The 25,983-nt window shown below is 38.2% G+C and overlaps 1 protein-coding gene across 1 annotated transcript; it reads right to left on the reverse strand.

Moving 5' to 3' along the window:
- Window positions 1-2,717: 2,717 nt before the first annotated feature.
- On the reverse strand, window positions 2,718-3,976 carry LOC148010830 (zinc finger A20 and AN1 domain-containing stress-associated protein 6-like). Its single transcript, XM_087671498.1, has one exon. It carries the CDS (start codon window positions 3,532-3,534, stop codon window positions 2,893-2,895), a length of 642 nt encoding a protein of 213 aa, XP_087527624.1. The 5' UTR covers window positions 3,535-3,976; the 3' UTR covers window positions 2,718-2,892.
- Between the last annotated feature and the right edge of the window lie 22,007 nt (window positions 3,977-25,983).

Below are 25,983 nucleotides of genomic sequence, written 5' to 3' on the forward strand. Positions count from 1 at the left end.
TTATATCCCATCCTCGAAGTCGACTTACCACCAAGTTTTGGACACCATTCTATGGGAGGATTTAGCCTCATTTATTTTGGAGCATGAAGAGTGGCTCAAGAAGATTGGAGCTAGTGGATTCGACTCTATTGACACTTTTACTACAAGTATGGGAGGGGGAAACAAGGAAGACCAAGAGAAGGCCAAGAACAAGAAGAAATGAGCTATGGACTCAAGACTGCTTTGTACTCTAATATAGATATATAGGGAAAGCCTAAATGCCCACACTATTCAACGACACCCATCGCAAGAAGTGTTGGAAGAAATACCCTCATCTATGTCCAAAGCCTAAATGCCCACACTATTCAACAACACCCATTACAAGAAGTGTTTGGAAGAAATACCCTCATCTTAGTCCAAAGCCGACGAACAAAGCTACATCATCCCATTTTTACAAGTCTGTGTTACTTCACATCTATGAGATGGAGCCTCTCTTTAGCTATCTAGCCTTACAAGAAGCCTTGGCTCATCAACAACAATGCTTTCAACTCCATGAGATTGGCTCCAATATTTCCATCCATCAAAGAGTAGTCACTATCAATGACATTTCTTAGGTGCCTATTTGTGGTGTTGGCACCTTACCTCTATTGTTTAACTATCCATCAAGCTTTGTTTTGGAAGTTCTACGTATTCCAAATTTCAACTGCCCACTCCTCTCAATTCATGGCCTTAGTAGACTTAGCACCCAGTTGTCTTTTACCAAGCAACCTATCTCTGTCAAGGATTCTTCTAGTTTCAATTACGAAAATTCCTCCAAAGGAAATTGTTTGTTGTTGCACCCATCTTAATTATGCACCACCAACCCCACAAATTCCATCCTCCCACCCCTCTAGTGGTTCCTCAAACCCCTAATTCCTTTGAGGAGGACAATATCAATTATGCCGTTGCTAATTCCCTAGCCCCTTGTGTTTCAAATTGGGATTCCCAAGATCATGAGGAGCTTCTTCTCAATGGACTTTTGATACTCCTACCGCACATAGACCCATAGATCCATTCCATCTTCTTTGGCCTTCAACCACATCTAACATGTACACCAAGCCTTCATCCACATCTGAGATCTAAGAGGGGCAGCAGGCAATCATTCCATTTTGACCTGTGAGCTTGAGCCTCAATCTGTGTTTGCATTCTGTGTCTTATCATTTCATGTGTTTTGACAAAAGAGGCAGCTCTATCTAGAGCATACATTTTCAGTGTATTCCTTTTTCAATCAGTTTTAGTGTGATCACACTGGCCATTTTCTGAAACCAGCTCAATGTGTTTCTTGTTCAATGAATGGAGGTTGCATTCACACTAGGCCAACCAATTTGTAGCATTATTACCTGCATTAAATGCTTTGGCACATTGGTTGGCCGCTTTTTTTGCACACTCAAGCAAACATACTCAGACTTGGAAAGTAATGGGGCATGCATACTTGTCACTACCCCAGCCACAATTATCTCAGAAGCCTTGTTTCTTCATTCAAAACAGTGTAGCAGCAGACGCAATACTAAAGGTATCTGAATACCAAAGGAGACACTAAGTGAATCTTACAAATTGTGGACAGTCCAGCATGTTGACATCACTTCAGTGTTAATTCACTAGGTGGTGCTCTTAAACAGAATAGTGTTAATTCACTTAAACTCTCTTAACCCAGATAATAAAACCACAAGAAATAAGCTGTCATAGAAGGCATCATATATGACTAGCAAACAAAATGTGCCAAAGAGACAAGTAAACCTAATGAGATGACCAACAGAAGGCAAGGTGCACTAGCAAAGCGTCTAAAGGGATTGGAGGCTGAAAGTTTCAGCAGCGGTGCCCTTTAGCTGCAGCCTCACTAAGGTATACACAACATGTTGGAAATATAACTAAAACCTTGTTTCCCTGTGAACAAGCTAGATTGCAGACAAATCTATATGAAGCCGATCTTCTGACATTGAGGAAAGACCACCATAATTACCTAAAAAAGCCAGGAAACTTATGAAATGTATTTAGTTGCCTTATATTTGTCTCCATCGCACAGCTTGATGAAACGTATCAGATGTCTATAAAAAATATACTAGTTTTGCAAAAACTGGATATTAATGCATCAAGGTTTCATTAAAAGTTTACCAGTTGCATATGGTCAACTAATTTTTATATCCACAAACCAACATAATACAACTTCAAGAAGTGCACCAAGTTTAATTGTAAGCTTGACCAATACGCATATTGGAAGCTGAGACAATCCAACATCATTCTCAAACAAAAACAGGAAATGTAACAGAGCACCGCACCAACTCACAACCTGACTCAGACAAGGAACACCGGAAATGTAAAGCTACATACTTCCAAGATTTTTATACGACATAAAACAAGCAGATTGAACAAGAACTTTCCCTACCAAAAAAGCTACATACAGGCGCTTTGCACACCACCGTGTTAGCTGTTTGCCATGAATCTAGAAAGCAGATTCTGGATAACACAATCAACAAAATTGAAATATCCAACATCAACACCAAATTGAAGCACCGAGTAAATAATTGTGTTAGAGAACAACTAACTTAAAACTAGAAATCTCAGTTACAATTAAGGAAAGGATTCTCATATGCTGCAAAGTAACCAACTTAAAAATGAAGAATAGATTATAAACATTACGAGTATAAGCACTTTGTTATTTACAACAAAAGGACCAAATCGAACAAGATAAAGTGGTGCTATACGAATCTTAAAATGTTTTTCATATATAAAGTGCAAGAATTCAGATCTGTACAAGTCACAAGAAACCCTACTTTGCAAGTAAGTCTGAGTCGTCTAAGACATGGATAAAATGTTCATTCTTATACTTTGAATAATCTGACTTCTAACCTATCTAGATCCCTTCCATGAGGCAAATCAGATCCTTTGGATCTTGTCTGCTTTCACAAGGGGATTAGCTTTTGCTATGGCATCTCTACCAGCAGCCTTATAGTCAAATGAGCAATTATGTTTTTCTGAATACCTATGCAAGGAACAAAATACATCACCACAACGACATTTGAATCCCAGGAGACCAACACGCCTGCGGCATGCAAAGCATTTGTTGGCTGTTTGCCTGCGCAGCTGCTGATGCTGCATCTCCATCGAAGAATCTTCTAGCGATGATAATACAGGCTCAACCGGTGGCAAAATCTGGCTCGAGGAACATATATCCGATACTTCAGGAGAATAAAGGATCAGTTCTGTTGTGTTTGTCTTCAAAGATGGCAGATCGGCTTGTTCACTCATCGTCTGAGATGCTGTAATGCTAGCAGGCTTCTCGGACAGAGCAGATATAAGGGCTTTCTCCCCTAGCAAAGGAGAGGCCATTTCCACCTGCGACCTAGAGGGAGAGCTGTTACCTTGCTTCAGGACGACCTCTCGATAGCATTTGGAGCACATGTTCATGGTGGCGGCACAGCCGAAGAAGCCACAGTTGTTAACGCAGAGGAGGGGGGCTTCAGGAGGCTGACAATCGGTACCTTCGGCACCATCGCGGTTCCAGCTTTCCTGCGCCATGGAAGGAAGCGAGAAGGAAAGGAAGCGGCTGATGAGGAGATGTAAAACAGAACAGGCACCGGTGAAGGAATATGTTGAACAGAAGGAAATATATAAAGCAGACGAATACTTGGAGATGGAGGAGAAACGGAGATGTGCAAGAAAACAGATACCGATAAACGAATATGCTGAAAAGAAGAATGTGTTACAGCAGAAGAATGCAAATGGAAGAGAAACGCAGAGGATGGATTGGAAAGAAGGGAAAAGGAAGATCAGGAACGGATGGATAAGGAGACGGAGAGAGAAGAGAAGAAATAGGTGAGCAAGAAACGGAAATGGTTTTGAGGGATGAAATATATGGCGCGCCTGCAAGGACGCGGCTATGGCGACGCAGCCGCGCGGGGAGGAAGGTAAACAGAAGGAGACGCCGAGAGAGAAGACCTAGTCGGAAAACTTTAAAAGGAAAGGCAAGGGAAAGAGAGAGAGAGAGAGAGAGAGTAGCCGCGGTGCTGCTGTCCTTTCTTCTCTCTTTTTTGCGTGGGCGGCCCCGTCTCCATCGTCGATGCCAACGTGTCCCGCAATTATTGTCCAAATGGCCATCGTTCGGGCCCGTGCGCATCGCATCCCTGATTTTTGGCCTTTTTTCTTTTTTCGCCTTTTTCATATATTTTCACCGCCACCAGCGAGGACCTCTTTCTTCTTCGCTCGCTTCTCCCTTTTCTTTTCTTTCTTTTCTTTTCTTTCTTTTCTTTTAAAGGAGCTTTTTAAAAAACTCGCGATTGGATCCGCGCCACGCAAACCCGTTTAGTAACACGACCTCTCTCGGTTATACCATCTTGTTTACGTGTCCCAGTTCTTAACAGTGGCTTCACATGCGGTGAACAAACCAAAGGAGAACTTCCGTGAATGTTGTTGCTGTCGTCCACAAAAAAAGCTTTAGACAAATTCCCACTTGTAAGGGCCGAGTGGCACTAGAGGGGGGAGCAAATCCCCCCCCCGCCCCCCCCCTCCCAAGCACCCAGTCCCACCCAACACCTACTATATTAGCAGTATTTTCTTAACCCCAAGAAATCCCCCACAAACCCTTGTGAAAAATCAAGTTTTACCATAGGATTAGTAATGTTATTGACTTCCATTGGTCCACAAAATAGACAAGTGGTTCCTCAACCAATTGCTCTCTCACTCTAACATTTTGTCAATGAACTTTGATACTTTATGCCAGACTTTTCTTATGATGATCTTCAACAAACCTAGTGGTGCAACCACATGCTTGTAAAACCTTGTTGGACCCTACGTTTGTCCCACTATCCATAGGATGGCATGGCTCTAATTCTCACGTTGTGAATTATTGTATAGGGGTTAGCAACCCCCATGCCCCAACCATACCTAGTTAGGTATGAAGTGCTTTGTGAGTGATAGCTCTTAATGTTGAACTAGGCACTTTGCACCTAGATTCTCCCGACACTCCGTGTCGAAGTTCTCCTACTAGTGCTTTGCATCAAGGTCGTGAATGCATATTTCATGTGGCTCTACACCTAGATTCTCCACTGCTTCACACCATGATGTTGTTCCTACATGTTTGTAAAAGAGGAGACATGCTTGGGTGCCCATTATTATGCCATCTAGATAAACTCTCCATTGTCATCCTCTTGAATAGCCATATTTTTTCTCAAGAATTAACATATTTTTATTTATACTAAAATAAATGTACATTAAAAGAGGAGACATGATTGGGCGCGCCCATTATCATGCCATCTAGATAAACTTCCATTGTCATCATCTTGAATAGCAATTTTTTTCTCAATAATTAACATATATATTTTTATTGATCCTAAAATTAATATACATACTAAATATTGATGGGCACACATGCAAATGGGTGGTTGGGGCTCAAGCTCAGGTAAGTGGCGATGGGCACCCAACTAGACCTTGTGTATTGATTATAAAATGCAAAATTAAATTGTACCATCATCACACACACACACACACACACACACACACACTCTCTCTCTCTCTCTCTCTCTCTCTCTCTCTCTCTCTCTCTCTCTCTCTCTCTCTCTCTCTCATAATTCAAACATAATATTGAGATTGATTATTAATTTACTATAATAAATATTTAATAATATAGCATTACTTAATAATAATTTTTACTTTGAAAATGCTTTAATATTAAAATATTCTTAAAATGTAAGGTTCGTTTTAAATTATTTTAATGTTAATTATAAAGCATTTGATTATTAATTTTTTATATTTAATAATAAATATATATTACAAATATTTAATAAAATGTTTTAAATGTGAATATTTATATTTAAAATTTTCAAGCTTATTATACCTTTATCAAAATTATTTACAAATTAAAATATTAAATTTTATTATTAAAAATGCTAATATTAAAACAAGGGCACACTACTACGTGCAAGAGCATTGCCCCTTTTTTTCCTTGGTTCAAAATACATTGGGGTAGTTTGATTTTGTTTGCTTATATTTATCAGTATCCTAGCATTTTGAAAACATGTATATTGTCTAAAGTACAAGATGCTTTCATAGCAATTATGAATCTTACCTTCATTGGCAAGCAAGCATATTTGCACAACCCTTCAAACTACATGAGAGCTATAGTGTGTAGGCCGATACAAGTATAATCCACAATTACTACATTCCATATTAGCACATTCTAAATTATGTGCAAAGTGCAAGAGCAAATAAAACTATTGCATAAAGCTTGAGGTTGTTCACTTGTTGAAATAACGAAGCTTGAGGCAGTTTACTTGTTGAAATTACTCGAGCCTATCAATACATTTTTCCTCGATGATGCTAAGAAACAAAAGATATTACTAAATTATGTCTTGTACATTTGTGCAAGATATCAACTAACCTCAAATAATTGAGAAATGAACAGACTCCACTTGTGGCACTCATCATAAGTTGTAAACAAAACCTTAAGAAATGAGAGATAAGTTCCATGGTTCAAACGATAAGAAGGTATTATTGTAGAAAATCTACTAAATTAATGGTTGCATTATGAAACATTGCCATACTAGTTTTTGGAGCACTATTATGGCAACTTTAAAACAGTCTTACCCAAATGGCCAATTACAACTTGACCTACATAGATACGTAATCACTTTCTCCACATGTTCTATACTATATAATCAGACCACAAATGTTTTCTTCTCTACTTGATAATATAATGAATCCACAAATTTTAAAGGAGTTTATGAGCTATGTTTCCAAGAAGATTGAAAATCAAATTCAAAATAATAAAGAGGCTAAAACTAACTATGTTTAATAATTGTGTTGAAAGGATTGCAAGAACACAATGGAGATATGTATATTGCATCAATATAACTCGTCTAAAACATCATTGTGTTAATCATTTATGGAGGGAGGAAAAACTGTGTAATGCAACATTTAGATTTCTAAAGAAGTTTGGAAGCCACATTAGATGGCTTGGCTTTGTTTCTTGTCTTTTCTTGTGTGAATATAGATGTCAATGTCCAAAACCTTCTTTGTGTAGCTTGTTTTGTTTTTCCAAATGCTAGTTACTACAGACAAATGTGGAAAGGAAGGTGCCTTTCACTTTTTCCCCCATAGAAGTTAGATGTAGACACAACATGAACATAGCCAATAAGACTCCTCCAATTAAGCTATAGCTAATAAGACTCCAAGCAAGTGCTCCCATATTCAGGAATGTAAGCCTAAATATGGTGGATGTCACTAGTTCAAACAATCAAATTGGGATGTTTTTGCAATTGAAGAGAACCAACCACAATGACAAGGTTGAAGGTGTTGAGAAAGGTGTGTCAGCCAAAGATGAAGGGCTTATGGTGAAGCTCATGCCCCCTCTTGTCAGGAAGACACTAAGGCCAATGACAACTAGCTGCACCAAGCTATGGCAACCTACACCTACCATGCACATAGCCAATTGTGCTACCTACAAAGTAGCCGAGTCTACTAGCAATGTCATGGCCCCCTGATTAAAGCTCTAGCTTAGAGTTGCTCTTAACATGTGATCCATGTGATCAAAGTACACCACTACTGCCACTATGATTACCCAAATCGCGTGACTACCCACCAATACATATAGGTCATGCGAAAGCTACGTCATGTGTACGATGAGAGGCGAGCCTCTTGCTAACTACAACAAGAGAGAAAAAGATAGAAAAGAGGTACACGTGTGTGTGTGTGTGTGTGTGTGTGTGTGTGTGACACATGCACACTCATTGAGCATATGCAAGCTGCAAAAGAAAAATGGAGGAAAAGATAGGGATGGAGCCAAAGAGGGCACACACACACATGTGCATGTGCATGTGCATGCACACATAGATGCACACAAACAAAGAAACTAAAGTTAACTTTGACTAGATATTTAAAAGTAGGCCACTTAACTCTAAGTTACCTAGGGGCAATTTTTTGGGGATAGGCACCAACTTGTCACTGCACCATTGTAAAAGCATGCCATAATGGGCAATGATAATAACAAATGGAAAGAGAAAAAAATGATCTTCGTATAAATGAGAACTTCCTTTAGACAATGTTTGCTTAGATTCAAAAGGAAAGATTGCTCTTGGTAATCCAAATAACAACTTTAAGTATTTCCTAATGGCATATCCAAGCACTTAATAACTAGAGAGAGAGAGAGAGAGAGAGAGAGAGAGAGAGAGAGAGAGAGAGAGAGAGAGAGAGAGAGAGAGAGAGTGTGTGTGTGTGTGTGTGTGTGTGTGTGTGTGTGCATATGTGTGTGCGCGTGCGTGCGTGTGCGCATGTGAGTGTGAGTGTGTGAAATAACTAAGCTTGTTAGTACTTCAAAAACTTTTACAAATGTAAATACAAAGAGAGAGAGATAGCACTTCTAGTATATCAAACAATATCTTGAAGAGTCTCTTGCTTCTTGTAATACAAATTATGCCTATAAAGCTTCTTTTAATCTTACATTTTGAATATAAAAATGCTAAAAGAGAAGGGATGAGAAGAGAAAGAAGCCAAGAAACTCAAACAAAATGAATAAAATAAAAGTAAAAATATATTAAGTGAATAATAAAAATGATAAAAAGATTAAATTACAAAATAAAAATCAATTAAGATCCTAAAAATTTATTGTTTGAGGCCCTAATTAAAATTTTTCAAGAAGGATATTATTAAAGGCAAAAAAAGGGAAGAGAGAGGTAAAGAAAGAGATTCTAGTATTATTTAAAGCTTTGATTGCATGGATTTTAGGGTATGTTTTAGCAACAATACTTCCCTCTTTCATAACTACTACCAATGCTTGAGTAAGTGTAGTTGTTGCACGAGTGATATGGTTCTAAAGCCAAGATCACGCATAGATAATATATTTTGTATCTTAAAATCTTCTAGTGATAGAAATTAGGTACATCTAAATGGAGTTGCAACTAACCACCTCTAAATTGCTCATAGAATGGTGTTACATCCATGTAAGATTGGATTTTAATGATATCAAGAGAGGAAGGGATTTATTGCCATAACCTTATATTTGTTCACAAAAGTTCACATCTTTGAAGGGAATGAGCTTAGAGGAAGCACTCAAGCAAAAGCAAGAGCTATGGTGGTGGTGCGCAAATCGGATATTGTATGCGTGCGTAGTGAACACGGGAAGGTTCCCAAGAACAAAGAGCTCTACTAAAACTCATAAAGTAAGAAGAAGGTTTTGCATGACATGAAGCAAAAAGACAAATTGGGTAAGATCTCCCCCCATGCCTTGTGTGAATGCTCATCCACAAGGCATGCATTTATAAATTTATTAATCTCCAAGCTCAAAAATAGCCCAAATTTACAATTAGCATGCTTTGGCTTTTGTGTTTGCTTTTGTCCAAATAAAAAATAAAGTGGTTGGGCATCCCAAAAGTCGGGCTATGCCCAAATACATGTACAATAATGAAATATTTAAATCGAGTGTCTATGTGCATACAAAATAATAAATATTTGCCAAGTGCTTCAATAAATAAGCATGCCTAAATAAATATTAGTGCCACGCCTTTGATATAAAGTGTGCACCCATTAAAAAATGATAATTTCTTCTAGGTAATTTGAATACACGCAATCACCTAGTGCTTCCAATGCCACCGATGCCTGCTCTACACATAAACTAAAGCATTCATAATTGTTAGAAAATAATAAAATTAAACTGACAAAAGTGAATACCTAGCAGTCTTCAGCTACAAAATAAATAAATAGGTTGGAACTCTGTCCTAACCTTAATTTAATACGAGTGCACTCTAAACTCATAAACGTCCATTAATTTAAATATGTATTTTGTGGAATCACCCACGTGCACATTAAATTAACATAGCACCCGAAAAGGATAGGCGTCCCTGTCAACTTCTTACACAAGGAATCCACCTTGTATACGAGCCCTAGCAAATAAATATAGTTTTACAGAATCCACCGTGGAATAAAAACCTCACAGAATCCACTGTGGAATATGCCTCTTGGCATCAAGTAAAGAGAGAGAGAGAGAGAGAGAGAGAGAGAGAGAGAGAGAGAGAGAGAGAGAGAGAGAGATGTGTGGGAACTCCAATAGTCACAGTGTGTGACTGACCTTCCCTTTATTCAAATATCACTAAAAGAATAAAGAATGAAGTGATAGTGATGGGCACCCACCACCTACAGTGTATAGGTATGTGGGTACTATTAGTGTAGTAATACACAAGCGGCTAGGCACATGGGCCTTTACCCTCAATAACCTGCCACTTAAAGGCAAATATGTCCTTAGTGTACAATAGGATGAGGAAAGATATCATCTCATCCAACACCCATCAACTTCCTAAGGAAGGCAAAACGCTCCACTAAAAGACTTTTTGTGAGAAGATATGTAAGATTTTGGTTAGTTGAGATCTTGATAGGGTCAACAAACTTATCCTCAACAACCTCTCTGATGAAGTGGTAATGTACCTCAATGAGTTTCATCTTCACATGGAAAACCAGATTCTTGGCTAATTGGATAGCACTCATAAAATCCAAATGCAATGTAGGAACCATATCAGCAAGACCAAGGTTTGCCACTAGATGGCCTAACTAGAGAACCATATCAGCAAGACCAAGGTTATAACCACTAGATGGCCTAACCAGAGAACCTCCTTGCAAGCCTCAATGGTTGCAATATACTTGGCCTTGGTAGTAGATAGGGCCTTGTATTTCTACACCTTGGACATCCAAGAAACAACACCTCTAGCAAAGCTAAAGACATAGCCAAAGGTGGATTTCCTATTGTCTGTATATCCTGCATAATCAGAGTCAATGTATCCCAGGACTCTTGTATCTTGGCCACCATAACATATGGACATAGTTGCTATGCCCTTCAAGTACCTCATGATACCCTTGATAGTATTTTTACCACAAAAGAAATGACTTTATCAAAGCAACACCATATTCTTGCTTGAAACCCTTAGCTACCAATCTAGCCTTACAAGTAGGTTTGGGGTGTCTAGGGATACTTTTCAACTTGTATATCCATTTGCATTGCAATACCTTCTTGCCACTAGGCAAAGGAACCAAATACCACATATGGTTAGTCTGTAAGGAGTTAAACTCCCAATGCATAGCCTTGTCCCATGAGTGATTATCATCTCTTTGCATGGCCTCATCATAAGAGAGCGGCTCACCTACATCTATCACCATAACATAATCTTGGAGGGCATAAAGCACTTAGGTTGACATCTAGCTCTAGTAGAGCATCTCATAGTAGGTTGAGCTTGCACAACATGTGGGGCTTGGGCCACTAGAGCATCAGTTGTTGTAGGCTATCTAGTTGGCTGTATGGGAGTAGGATGCTCCTCTTGAAAGATTACCATATGTACCTCAACCACCAAATCAAGATGCTTATGTATCTTTTTCTCACGAAAAATGACATCATGTCTACAGATAAGGTGTTGGAGAGTGTCTAAAGATCCTCTAGAATGTTCCATGATGATATCATCAATGATGTAGGTGATGATATGGCATAACTTCTAGAAGGTTCTATGATGATATCATTGATGATGTAGGTGATGACATGGTATATATTCTAGAAGATTTTATGATTACATGGCAAGGGTGGGTTTGCATGGTTGGCTCGAGAATGTCATGTTAAGGGTGAGTTCGCATGGGATGTGGTTTCATATGGCATGAGCAAGAATTAACTCATACACTTGATCATGGCATCTTTGTGACATCACCCCCTCCTCTAGTGAGGAGTTCCATGAGGAGCAGCTTGGTGGTTTGTTCTAAGTTTCGTTGGATTCCTCTTGTGAAATTATTTAACTTTGAGAGGTGTTCTTTAGAGATATTTTGCAGGTCCCCAATTGCGATCATTGATGTCATCTCCTTTCCAGTGAACAAGGTATTCTCATCGACCTCAGGAGATCCTCGAGTCTAAGACATACTCGACCTCAAATTCTTCATGATCTTGAATCTAGATAAGTGGTGGGGAATTAGATCTCTCCTCCCTCAATGGTGAGCTATGGTATGGCTTGAGTAAGGAAATGTGGAAGACTGGGTGGATCTTCATGGTGTTGGGGAGTTGGAGTCAGTAAGCAACTGGGTTGATCTGGACTATGATAGTGAAGAGCCCAAATCTTTGGTGGTCTAGCTTGGTGGAGAGCCTTGTTTTCTGGAGGTTATGCTTGAGTAACCATACTTTATAATAGACTTCGTATATTGGATGCTGGAGACGATGCTGGTCCACATAGTGCTTGTATTGATTCTGAGCCTTTTGGATTTGTTACTTGAGTTCTTGGTGTATATTTGCTAGGTGTTTGGCTTTATCTTGGGTGGCAGGGTTCTTTACTTGATTGGAGAGATGTACATCCATCCTTAGATACTAACTATAGTTTGCAAAGAAAGGAATTTGCTTGTAGATACATGGATACTATTATTATAAGCAAACTCTGCAAAGGGCAAGAGCTCAAACCAATCATTCTGAGGTGCAACGGAGATATTGTTCCAAGACTTGATTTACTATTTCTGTTTAACCATTAGTCTATGATGATTGGCTATGGATAACTTAATTTGGACTCCAAGGAGGTTGCAAAGGCTATTCCAAAAACTAGATATGAATTGGGGACCCTAATCGTTGAGGATCTCATGTGGGAGCCCATGTAATCTGAAAATATGTTTGAGGAAGAGTCTAGTGGTAGCTGCGCCTTTGATGGTCTTGGTGATAGGGATGAAATGTGTCATTTTTGTGAACCTATCTACCACAACAAGAATAGAGTCATGTTTGTATGATTTGGGAAGATCTTTTATGAAATCCATGGACAAAGAAGACTAAGGTCACATTGGAATGGGCAAGGGTTGCAAGAGGCCATGTGGTTTGTGACAAGGTACCTTGGCCCTGTTGTAGGTATCACATGATCTTATATATTCCTTAACTTCTTTCCACATATGAGGCCACCAAAAATCTATTAAAAAAAGCTCTAAGGCCTTATAACTCTTGGTGCGCAGATCAGATGCCGTATGCTTGCGTAGTGAATGCCGGAAGGTCCCCAAGAACAAAAGAACTCTACTTTTTCACAAAACTCAAGGTAAAAAGCATGAACAACATGAACAAGAGACCAATTGGGTGCAATCTCCCTCTATGCCTTGTGTGAGCGCTCCACAAAGCATGTATTTTTATGTATTAATCATCTTCAAGCTTAAATAATAGCCCAAATTACAAAATAGCAAGCTTTTAGCTTTTGAGTTTGCTTTAGCACAAAATAGAATAAAGCTAATGGGCGGTGCCCAAAGAGTCTGGCATACCCAATACAATGTCCAAATACAAATAACATAATCATGCGCCCATGCGCATACAAAATAATAAATAAATATCCAACGCCTCAATAAATAGACGCGACAAAATATAGGCGCCATGCCTAAGGTATGCGCCCATCAAAATATAAATGATAAATCGAATACTCACTATCCTCCAATGCTTTCCTCCGCCACTGCTGCTATCTCTACACATCAACTGAAGCATTCACAATCGTTAGTAAAATAATACAATTAAACCGACAAAAGTGAATACCTAGCAATCTTCAGCTACATAAATAAATCAACTGGTTAGAAATCAATCCTAATCTTAATTTATTACGAGTGCGCACTCTAAACTCATAAACGTTTATTAATTTAATATGCATTTTGCGAAATCACCCGCTATGGAATCACCCATGTACACACTAAATTAATGAAACGCCCGAAAAGGATAGGCGTCCCCATCAACTTCTCGCACAAAGAATCCACTTTGTGTATGAGCCCCGGTCATCAAAGTTTACGGAATCCACCATGGCACGGAATCCACCGTGAAATATGCCTCCTGGCATCATACCCCCGGGGTGGGATAGCAATTGACCTCAATTGCTATTAGCTCAATGTGGAGCTAACAGAGTGGGGAAAGCATTTAAGTCTCTAGCGTGCATCCATTGAGCTTCCTCTACAGGATAGTTCTTAAATTTGACTAGATATCTAGAATATCTTCGGCCAGTTCTAGTGGCCATAAAATCAGTATCTATGATAGCTTCAGGTTCAAGTATTTCAGTCTCTTCCTCTAACAAAGGTGGGTTTTCATAAACAGGGTGTACAGGTAATTGGCCTCTAAAGGGTCTTAATAAACTAATATGAAATGTGTTGTGAATTTTCTAGTGAGGTGGTAATTCTAACTTGAATGCATTGTCATTAATTTTATGAATGATCCTAAATGGTCCATAGAATCTAGGTGCTAATTTCACAACTGGGTGTCTATCTACACTTTGTAATCTACGTTTTTCTATTCTCAACCAAACATAGTCATCAACTTTGAAATTCATTGCTTGTCTTTTCTTATTGGCTTGTTTGGTATATGATTGCTGGGCTTTGGCAATCATGGCTTTAACCTCATCAAAAATAGTATTGTGCATACTAGCAATATCATCAGCACTCTGAATTCTATTTGATAAAGATGCAACAGGTGTAGACAATCTATAACCATAAATCACTTCAAACGTTGCTTTCTTTGTAGATGTGTGTGGTGTACTGTTATATGCAAACTGTAGTAAATGCAAGTGTGTATCCCATGTCTGTGGTTTAGAAATAGTATAAGCACATAAAAGATCTAGTATAGTACTGTTAGTGGCTTCTGTTTGTCCATTAGTTTCAGGATGAAATGCAAATGAGAAATCAAATTTTGTGCCTAGGTTAGCAAACAAAGTAATCCAAAAGTTGTTACAAAATCTAAAATCACGATCAGAAATAATAACTTTTGGTAATCCATGGTTAGTGAAAACAGTTTTCAAAAACAATTGTGCTGCCTGTGATGCTATTAAAGTTTTCTTACATGGAATGAAATATGCTTGTTTACTAAATCTATCTACTACTGTCCAAATCATATCATGGTTAGCTTTAGTATTAGGTAAACCAGTAATAAAATCCATAGAAATTTGTTCCCATGGTTTCGATGGAATAGATAAAGGCATAAGTAATCCATACTGTTTACCATGATGTCTCTTAACTCTTTGACAAATCAAACATTCACAAACAAAGTTAGATACATCAGTGTCCATATGCGGCCAATAAAAATATTCAGTTAATGTACGTAAAGTAGATATGATATCTCTATGACCTTGATATGGAGGACAATGAATCTCATTCAAAACAAAAGATCTAAATGGAACTGTAACACATAATCGTTTTTCATAAAACATGAATCCATCATTATAAGATAGTGAATCAATAGGAATCAAGTTATTTTGAACTAATTTATTCCAATCAGTATGAAAAGTAATGTCCTGATGATAAGTATCTTTCATAGCAATCAAAGAATCAAATGATATAACAGAAATATTATGAATAGCAGGTCTTCTACTTAATGCATCGGCCACTACATTTTCTTTACCTGGTTGATATTGAATGATAGGATGAAAACTCTGAATAAAGATTGCCCATTTGATATGTCGGTTAGATATTTGAGGTTGGCTTAGCAAATGTCTAATACTTTGTTGATCGGTCTTAATCATAAATTCAGAGCCCATTAAATAATGTTTCCACTGTCTTAAGGCTTGTACCACAGCTAATAATTCTTTATCATATGTGGAATATTTCAGTTCGGAGGGTTTCAGCTTACAACTAGAATAGGCTATGGGATGATTGTCCTGCATAAGTACGGCTCCTATTCCTGATCTGCTAGCATCAGTCACTACTAAAAAGAATGGTCTATTAAAATCAGACAATTGTAGTACAAGAGCATGGGTTAATGCATGCTTCAATAAGTCAAAGATTTCTGTTGATTATCGGACTAATGATAAACAATACCTTTCTTCAGAAGTTTGGTCAAAGGTAAAGCAAGTAATGAAAAATTACGCACAAACTTCCTATAGAAACTAGCAAGACCTAGGAATGATCGTAACTCATGTACATTTTTAGGTATAGGCCAGTTCAATATTGCTTCTATTTTCTTAGGGTCAACCTTAATTCCATCAGATGATACAATATGACCTAAATACTCAATTTCTGTTTTAAAGAACTCACTCTTTTCCGAATTTGCATATAGTTGATTATCTTTTAATAACTGGAAAACCAATGATAAATGCTCGTAATGTTCTTTCTCATTTTGACTAAACACCAAAATATCATCAAAGAATACAATAACACAATACTGATATTTCAGAAATATACGATTCATCATTCTACTAAATGTCGTAGGTGCATTAGTCAATCCGAAAGCCATCACTAAAAATTCATAATGACCAAATTGTGTCCTAAATGCAGTCTTGAATATGTCAAACTTATCTAGTCTCACCTGATGATAACCAGATTTAAGGTCTATTTTACTAAATATGGCAGAACCTTGCAGTTTATCCATAAGGTCATCGACTCTAGGAATTGGATACCTATTCTTTACTGTGATCTTATTTAAAGCACGATAGTCAATGCACATACGATAGGTATTATTTTTCTTCTTTACTAACAGAACAGGTGCACCAAATGGAGAACTACTAGGTCTAATCAATCCTCTATTTAGTAATTCTTCAACTTGACTTTGGATTTCTTTTTGCTCTATCTGGTTATGCCTATATGGTGCTTTACAAGGTGGTTGTGTGCCAGGAATCAAATCTATTTTATGGTCTTCTAGATGTGAAGGAGGTAAACCAGGTGGTAGATCTTCCGCAAAACAGTCTTTAAAATGTGCAAGAAATTCTTTATGCCTAGGGTGCATATGATTTTCTTTAACTTGCAGTTCATTCACCTAAATGAGATAGGATTTACTACTTTTGCGTAATGCATGTTTAGTTGAGTATGCGAAAGCAGTGGAAAAGCATTAGATGCATACATACCATACAATGTAATATGTTTTCCTTGAAATTGAATATTAATTGAATGTGTGGAATAATCTATATCAGGGTTATACTGATGACGCCACGGCATACCTAAAATAATGTCACTGGACTGTAATGGTACAACTAGAAAATTTCTCCTTTCAGTGTATTGACCAATTTGAATTTCTAAGTCATGCACTTCCTGTGTACCATTATACCTAGTGCCTAAGAATGCTGCTTTGATGCGATAATGCGTAGGTACAGTCTGTAATTTCAATTCTTTCACTAGCTTTGCAGAAATAAAATCATGAGTACTACCATCATCATGCAAAATAATCTTTTCCTTTCTATGCACTAAACATTTCATTGTCAATAAAGAATGTGGAGTTGGCATACCTAGTAAAGTATCCGAAGGAGTAGTAATGTCGTCTTCATCTTCCGTGAAATCAGGCATTTCTTCATGTTCGTCTTCTTCCATTGCTCCAAGGTAGTTGATGTGGACAGGCGGCTTCTTTGAATGGCAATTTGCTGCTAGATGTCTAGGTTGGTGGCATTTATAACACACTATAGGCTTGGCTTTGATTACGTTGTTTGCAATGGCAGGAAGTCTAGGGATATTAGGATTTGGCTGTGGAATAGGCTTGGGGTTTTGATTGGTATTGGATGGTAAAGCAGGTGGTTTTGCCCAATTTTTACGGAAAGATAATGAAGGAAAAAGACCTTGAGTAAATCTTCTAAAATTTGAGTTAAATTGCTTAGATCCATAGTTACCATTGGCTTGGAATTGCTGTGGACACTTGTCTCTTCCTCGCAGCTTGTCTTCAGTGTCATGAGCTAATGAGATTGTGTCTTCAAGAGTTGCAGGCTTGAACATATTAACTTCAGCATAGTAATGCCCAAGTAGTCCAGACATATACTTGCACTTGTGTGTCGCTTCAGGTACGTCTTCAAGCATGCGTAACTGGAGTAATGCATTCCAAAAGCGTTCGGTGTACTAAGGAATAGGCTCACGATCTCGTTGCTGAAGAAGGTCCATTGCTTTATAACTTTTTCATGAAATTGTGGAGGAAGGAAATTCTGCATAAACTTCTTGAAATTCTCCTATACGGTCCACCAAAGAGATGCTCTATCCACTAAATGATTAGTGACACACTTGATTTTATCTTTTTCTGCATATGTTTCCTCATGAAAGTAGTCATCGAACTGAATAATGAATGCAATAACAGTTTTTCCCTCTCGAGTGCCATTGAAAGTACGGAATTTGAAATTTCTTTTACTTATCTTTGTTTCCTTGCGGATGGATTGAGCTTGGAGAGTCACGTTAATGGTACGCCAGATAAGATCTTCAGATTGAGGTTTCTCTTTGTCGGTAGTCGATCTTTGTAAATTAGCCAATTGAACTTGCAATGCTTGCCTAGCTCGTCGTTGTTCATCCAACTGCATCATAATTAAGTCCAGCTTTTGCTCCATTGTAGGTTCAGGTAGGTTGCCTTCAGCCATTAGATCATCCGTATATGGTTCTGCCATCCTGCAAAACTCAAAAGACCTCTCACTCTCAAAATCAAGTTAGCGGGATGAGCGTAGCTTAAGATCGGGTATACAAGGCTTATATATTTTTGTGTGTGGCTTTCACAATCTTCGTCTTTGGCTATTGCGGGATTCACAATCTTTGAAAAATCTAAGTTTTATCCTTCTATGTATGCTGGAAACGCTTCAGCAAACCTGCGTATGCGAAGAGTACCTTCCAATGAACAACTTTGCAGTTCGGAGTTTCTGCGCAGGAACAGCCCTTCTATGACTTTTGAACAGAAGTCAGTTTTGACTTCAGGTGACTTGTCTGACTTGCAGAGTTGCAGACTTATGTGACTTGCAGAGTTCCAAGACTTGCAGAACTTGGTTGATTTATCTGACTTGTAAGATTTAGACTTGAGAGACTTGCAGAACTTGAACTTGGAAGACTTGCAGTACTTGCTGAGTTTGTGAGGGTTATGTGATTTGGAGCTTTGGAGACTTAGCTTAGAGCTTTAAGTGAATCAAAACGGCGAAATTTAGAGGGGGGGGCCTTTTTTCAACGCTTCGAAAATCACAAACTCCTCCTCTGATACCTCGCAATGAAATTTAGAAGCTTAAAGCTTCTTTAAGCTTATAAAGCTTTAGTTTTAAGCTTTTAAGTCTTATGGAAATTGAGACTTATGTCTGGTTCTTGACGACTTGAAGAAGAGGATGTAGGAGTGGTCCTCCGCTACTGCAGACTGGTCCTTCGCGATCTGATGATGGAAACAGAGGTTCTTGATCGCCAGGAATCCACCCGTATCGACCGTTCGCGACGAGATTGATCGTAGAGCTCGATCATTCCAGGAGCTCCACCTTCGCACAAGATGGGTAGCAATTGGAAGCTCTTGATCTCAGCTTCGCTCTTCAAAAGCTTCTTATCGCTTCTTAGGTGCTAGGTAGGATCTTCTTAATAAAGCATTTGATTGGCATTGTTGGCGTCTTAGGTGATAGGTGATGACAAAGTCAAACCTAGATAAGAAGTTACTCCAACTAGATTATCTCCAAGTACGGATGCGGTTTGTCATAAAATATTCTAGATTTTTGTGATCTGTATAGACAATAACTTTATGGGATGCACCCTCTAGATGATGACACCAAGTATGAAAGGCATCTACAATGGCAAGGAGTTCTTTTTTATGGATCTCATAGTTTATCTCTGGAGGGGAGAACTTCCTTGAGTGGAATGCCACTAGATGCACATGACATCATCTCCATGCTGGGACAAGATGGCTCCTAAGGCATACTTTGATGTATTGGTCTCCAAGAAAAATGGCTTAGTAGGATTTGGGTGGACTAAGATTGAGGCAATAATGAAAGAGGTTTTAGGTCTAGAAGGCCTTCTCGGCTTCCGAGGTCCATGAGAACGTTGAGTTTCTTGTGAGTCTGGTGAGTGGTGTGACTATCTTTAAGTAATCCTTGATAAATATCCTGTAGAAGTTGGCGAAACCAAGGAAACATTAGACATCACGGACACATGTGGGTATTTGCGAATCAAGAATAGTTTTGATCTTCTTGGGAAGATTCCGTGTTGGGAGACATTGTACCCTAGGAATTCCACTTCTGTCAGATGGAAAAAAAAGTTCCCAAGTTTTGCATATAGTCCTTTTTTCTCTGAGCTTTTCCAAAACTAATTTTACATGGTGCTCATGCTCCTTTGGATCTTTTGAGAATATCAAGATATCATCCAAAGTATATAACTACAAAATCATCTAGATGCTCTCGGAAGATATCATTCATCATACGTTGAAATACTGCAAGAGCATTGGTGAGACCAAATGTCATAACAACATACTCAAAGTGACCATACCTTGTGCGAAAGGCTATCTTCCATTCATCTCCTTCTTTGATCTGTACAAGATTGTAAGCCTCTCATAGATCAATCTTTGTGAAGATCTTGGCTATTCCAAGGTGTTCCAAGAGCTCTGGTATCAATGGCAAAGAGTATTGATTTTTAATTATTACCTTATTGAGTTCTCGATAATCCACACACATTCAAAGTGACATGCCTTTCTTCTTCATGAATAGAATTGGGGCTCTAGCAAGAGACTTCGAGTAGCTAATGAATATCTTGGCTAAGTTCTCATCAATGTTCTTGCATAGTTTAGGTCGTTCATCAGGGGATAGCTTGTAGATGGGTCCAAAAGGTGGTTGAGCCCCTTCATGGAGTTCTATAGCACAATCATATGGTTTGTGCTTGGGTAAGAGATCTGTATTCTTTTTTTCGAAGTCATCTTGGAATTCTTGATATTGGCTTGGTAGCTCGATTGACTCATCCTTACTAGATTCTTGAGCTGGTATATGATATATCATGTAGGTCAGTTTCCATAACAGTTTTGGCAAGACTAAGGAGCTCTATGGCGAGCCCCTCCTTTTATGGTGTTGGAGAGTAGCTAAAGATAATCTAGAATGTTCCATGTTGACATCATTGATGATGCAATCGATGACATGGTATATCTTTTAGAAGGTTCTATGGTGATATCATTGATTATGCAAGCGATAACCTGGCATATCTTTTAGAAGGTTCTATGATAACATGGCAAGGGTGGATTTGCATGGTTGGCTCGAGGATATCCTATTAAGGGTGTGTTCACATGGGGTGTGGATTCATACGGCATGAGCAAGAATTAATTTGTACACTTGTTCATGGCATGTTCGTGACATCCATAACCAAGAAATATATATTTCATGGGCTTAGGATCCATCTTATTGCACTCGTTCCTGGGAACATGGTAGGATGCCTCACAACCAAAGACGTGCAAATGAGCATATGATGGAGGTTTTTGAGTCCATACCTCCTCTGCAACTTGGCAATCAATAACAGTGTAAGGGGACCCATTAATTAAGTGTACAACAATAGTAACTGCATCAGTCCAAAAGTGATAGGGTAAGCCTATCTGGCTAAGCATATTACAAGCTCTCTCCTAAATCATCCTGTTTATGCATTCGAAAATACCATTCTAGGGAGAGGTATAGGAGGTGATCAACTGATGCTTAATATCCTACTCATCGCAAAACTGCTCAAAAGCTTTCAAGACATACTCAGCCCATTATCTAACCTTAGGCATTTCAGCCTATACCCAAACTAGTTCTCAACAAGAGCAAGCCAATACTGAAAGGTAGATAAGACATCTGATTTCTTCTTAATAGAGTAATCCCATACCTTATGTGAGTAATCATCAATGAATGTGACAAAGTACTTTGTATCACCTATAGCGAGTGATAGGACATGGGATCACATATATCTGAATTAACAAGAGCCAAAGGCTTACCCATGCAATACATGCCAAACTTCTTATGTGTACTACGTTTTTGCTTGCCATATTAACAATGATCACAAGACTCAAAATACTTATAGTCTAGGGGCAAAAGATATTGCAAACTAGTAAGAATTTTCATTCCTTTCAAAGACATGTGCCTAAGGCGATGATGCCAAAGAGATACATGTGGAATTGCAACCATAGCCAAAACATGGCCAACTGACCCAAATACAAGCAAATGATAGAGGGTACTAGACTTAGCACCACGTGCAATAACAAGAATCCTATAGGAAATCTTCCATGAGGAATCACCAAAAGGGACAACATAACTTGCATCATCCAAGGTGCCGCACAAATAAGGCTCTTCATGAGAGCCAATACATGACGAACATCATGAAGAATGAACATGCTGTCTAAACCAAAATGCAATTGGACATGACGAATACCAACTATCTCCAATGCTAGGTCATTATTCAAATGGACAAATCCAATCGTACTGCAATAGGAGTGAAACCATTCTCTATGATGTGTCACATAAAAGAAGCCCCTAAATCTATCGACCAACACTGAGTATATCTTGACAAAGCATCAGTAAGTTGTGAAGCATCCAAAGAAGAAGCTGCCAAGATAAGGTCATCAGATATATTAGGATGCATTACATTAATCTCCTCAATCTTAACACTAGACTTGCTAGACACAATGTTGCAATCATCATTCTTGTCTTGTAGTTTACTCTTCCCTTTTCCTTGCACTAGTCTTTGCACATTTTATGGCAATGTGGTTGAATATGACTTGCTTACCCACCATAAATATGTGATTGCAATGGGTGCCTGCACAATCAGATGGATGAGGCAGAACCACTCCAAATTCAAAGGTGCAACCCCCTTGCTCTCGCTCCAATCTATGGAGAATTGAGAAAATATGCTATATATAATCTATTCTTTCATGAAGGAACTTCGTACTCTTGGGATAATATTAGGGAATACACGGGATTATACATGCAACAATCAATTTCAATTCCTGGGTTCAAGGGGTCCTTCAACCAAGATAATATTGGTCGTAGACTTATTGTGGGACTATCCATGTGTCCTAGACTAAGACATGTTAGAGTCTCTACCATGGCCATCTCAATCCTGCCAACCTCTCATAGTCAATGCATAAGATGTAGGAAAAGCATCCATATTCTTTTTGTTTACCTCTTCTATCAAGAGGGCACTCTCAACATCCTACAATTTCAACCCATCCTTAGCACAAAGAGTCGTACGAAAAGTGTCCCACGACTCAGGTAGCATACCATGTAGAAATAAAGGATGCAAAGTATCCTTGAACTCAATCTCCTATGAAGCTAAATGGCTAATGACGGAATGAAACTCATTCAAGTGTGTAGAAATAGAAGTCCCTTCCTTCATGCAATGATCCATCAACTATTTTAGCCAATACATTTGAGATGCAAGACTTTGCTTGTCATAAAGATTCTTAACATGTGTCCAAAGCTCATATGTAGTCTAATTTCCAGTTACAACACTGTAGTGTACCTACTTAGAGAGTGATTAAATGATTGTGGTTGCATAGCTGATCTAGTTTATCCCAATCTTTGACTACAATGTTTTGAGGTTTGGCACCCTCATTTTTGAGTTGTCTAACCTACAATTTCTACACTAAAACCTACAATATCTGGGTCTTCCAATAGCTATAATTGGTCCCATCCAATTTCTCAATATTGAAGATAGCACTATCGCGAGAATCACTAGCCATAATGAGACTAAGAAAGTACATAGAAGGGCAAGATGGGCTGCTATAATACCTTGCAAATTAGCTGGGGACAAGAGATACTGCCAGAGTAATGAGCTATCCACAAACTATAAGCAAAAGAGTCTCGAGTCCAGGTGATTTCCCTCAAATAGAATACATAAAACTAAAATGACATGTTGCTGTAATAAACTATAGCAATATGCCAACAACAAATTGTGAGAAAGTAAGAAGGAAGAAGCCATGAACAATCGGCATTGAAGACTATCACAACTACACTTTGCCAGAAATTATACATGCAATAGACATAGACGTCATACACATGGTAGGTCTCAAGGGTAAATGAAGAGGTGTGCCAAACGCATAACCCATGGAGCAAAAGCTCAATACATAGCCCAAAAGCATATAAATACCATTGACAACACCATGGCAGACATACAAGTACTAGGTCCAAGCCAAGAGAACAAATTAGCCCATGATATGGTAACTACATCCAATAAATATCAAGAGAGCGTGTACATGTCACAATGAGTCTCATTGTCTCACTGTAATAAGCTAAAGCTCAACCACATAAACCAAATGCTATGTAGTACATCCAAGTACTAATGTGGTTCAGTACATAAAGCCAAGTAGCTCTCATTGAAGCAAAAGTTGAATGCCAAATGAGCAAGCAAAGCTCAAAATATCATGTGAATGACATCTAAGTATCCAAATACATGAAGCATAAGCTAGGACCATAAAACCAAACGGATTCTTCAAGCCCGTAACTACATAAGTTGTTGAAGTAACCAAGGCATGTAACCACAACAAATATCAATGGAACAGAGCTCAAATATCATCTCAAAAGCATGCCATAGCATATTTGGTAGTATACATAACAATAGAAGTAGCACTATATCCACTAAGTATCCCACAAAACATGAATGAGCATTATGCATAAGCTTTTTCTTGATAAACAACATTTAGCTCTTCTATTACAACAATGAAATATTGTGAGAAAACATAGCCAAATGTATGCTCAAATTCGCACAGCAAGTTGGAACAAGCCAAATGAAGGAAAGACTCAATGCATACCTTGAAAGAAAGAAACGATGGCTGCCATGAAACCTTGTATTGAAGCTTTGAATTCGGGCTGAAGCAAAGAAAGAAGAAGCTCCTCAAATGGTTGGCTTTGATACCAATTGAAGTGAGTGAGTCTAGAGTGGAAGCACGTGAGCGAAAGCAAGAGCTATGGTGGAAGGAGCAAGAGTAAGAGCGAGAGAGACACAAGATGTGGGAACTCCAATAGTCACAATGTGTGATCGGCCTTTCCTTTATTCAAATGTCACTGAAAGAATAAAGAATGAAGTGACAGTGATGGGTGCTTGCCACTTGCAATATACAGGTATGTGGGTAGTAATACAAGGCCGGCTACACACATGCACCTTTACCCCCAATAATCTTTTTGTAATTGGGCTAAGCCTCTATGTATACCCCAACAAATGTAACAAATGGGTATCTTGAAACTTAATTTGTTACTCATTTTGTTACTTTGCATTGTTAGTTTGTTCAAAAAAATCAATCACCCCAAACCCAATTACACTTGTGATTACCCCCTAACATTCACATTTTGTAGAAAATTGTCCATCATACACTTCAAATGTAGAAACATCGCATTCATGACAAATGTTACATACTATGACCCATGTGCTTCAACTATTCATCTTTGGATTGTTTATCTAATGATGCAAATGAGAATTTATATATCTAACAATGCAAAGTACCTTGGACCTTTGAGTTGCTAATTTAGAAAGGAAGCTTGTCCATTTCACCATACTGCAAACATAGTCTTGACTTCTTATATGTTTCTACTTTATAGTATCAAGCAAACATGTGATGCATTCTCGAAAGCTTTATCAAAGGCAAATGTATGCCCTTGCCAAGTAGTAATAATTGTTAATGCTTGCAAGATGATGAATTCTACATGATCAAAAATGGTGCTAGGAATTGGAAATTTTTGCTAGCAATCCATGTTTGCTAAGCATGCATTATGAAAGAGCATCCATGTGTAGGCACATTCATTCCCAAATCATGGAATTGTTTTAAGGGGGAAAAGGGCAATGTAGCATAGTTTTTGATGACATGAATGGGAGCATGTGAATGTTGATGTATTTATGGTTTTCATCCATTTTCTTGTATCATTCAATTGTGATACATGAGTAATTAGTGAAGCAAAAAGGAGAAAGGCTGTCAAATTTATGTTATGTGAATTGAAAGGATTGGAATATATTTTGTATCAATACCCAAGAAATGTAAAATACATGAATATTGAATGCATCAAAATTAATTACATGATTGAACTTAGGGACAACTATTAAGGAAAGTAATAATAACATACAACAAGTAGCTTTTGAGACTCAATGACAATAAGAATCATGGACAATTACATAGTCTGCATAATAAGAATCAATTATATAATGCACAAGGGATGCATGCATGCATGGAGCCTCCACATGATATTGAGGAGAAAGATGCAGATCTACTTCACATTTGGACACTCTATAAGGATATTGTCAACTAGAGGATCATTGAGATTGGGTGAGTATCATCCTCTACCTTTATTATCCTCCCTATGATGTGGTAGACACATGCATTGGAGTATGAAA

This window comes from Lygodium microphyllum, chromosome 29 (genome assembly GCF_053477565.2).
Source record: "Lygodium microphyllum isolate KBCC chromosome 29, Lygodium_microphyllum_v1.1.10, whole genome shotgun sequence".
NCBI classification, from domain to species: domain Eukaryota; kingdom Viridiplantae; phylum Streptophyta; class Polypodiopsida; order Schizaeales; family Lygodiaceae; genus Lygodium; species Lygodium microphyllum.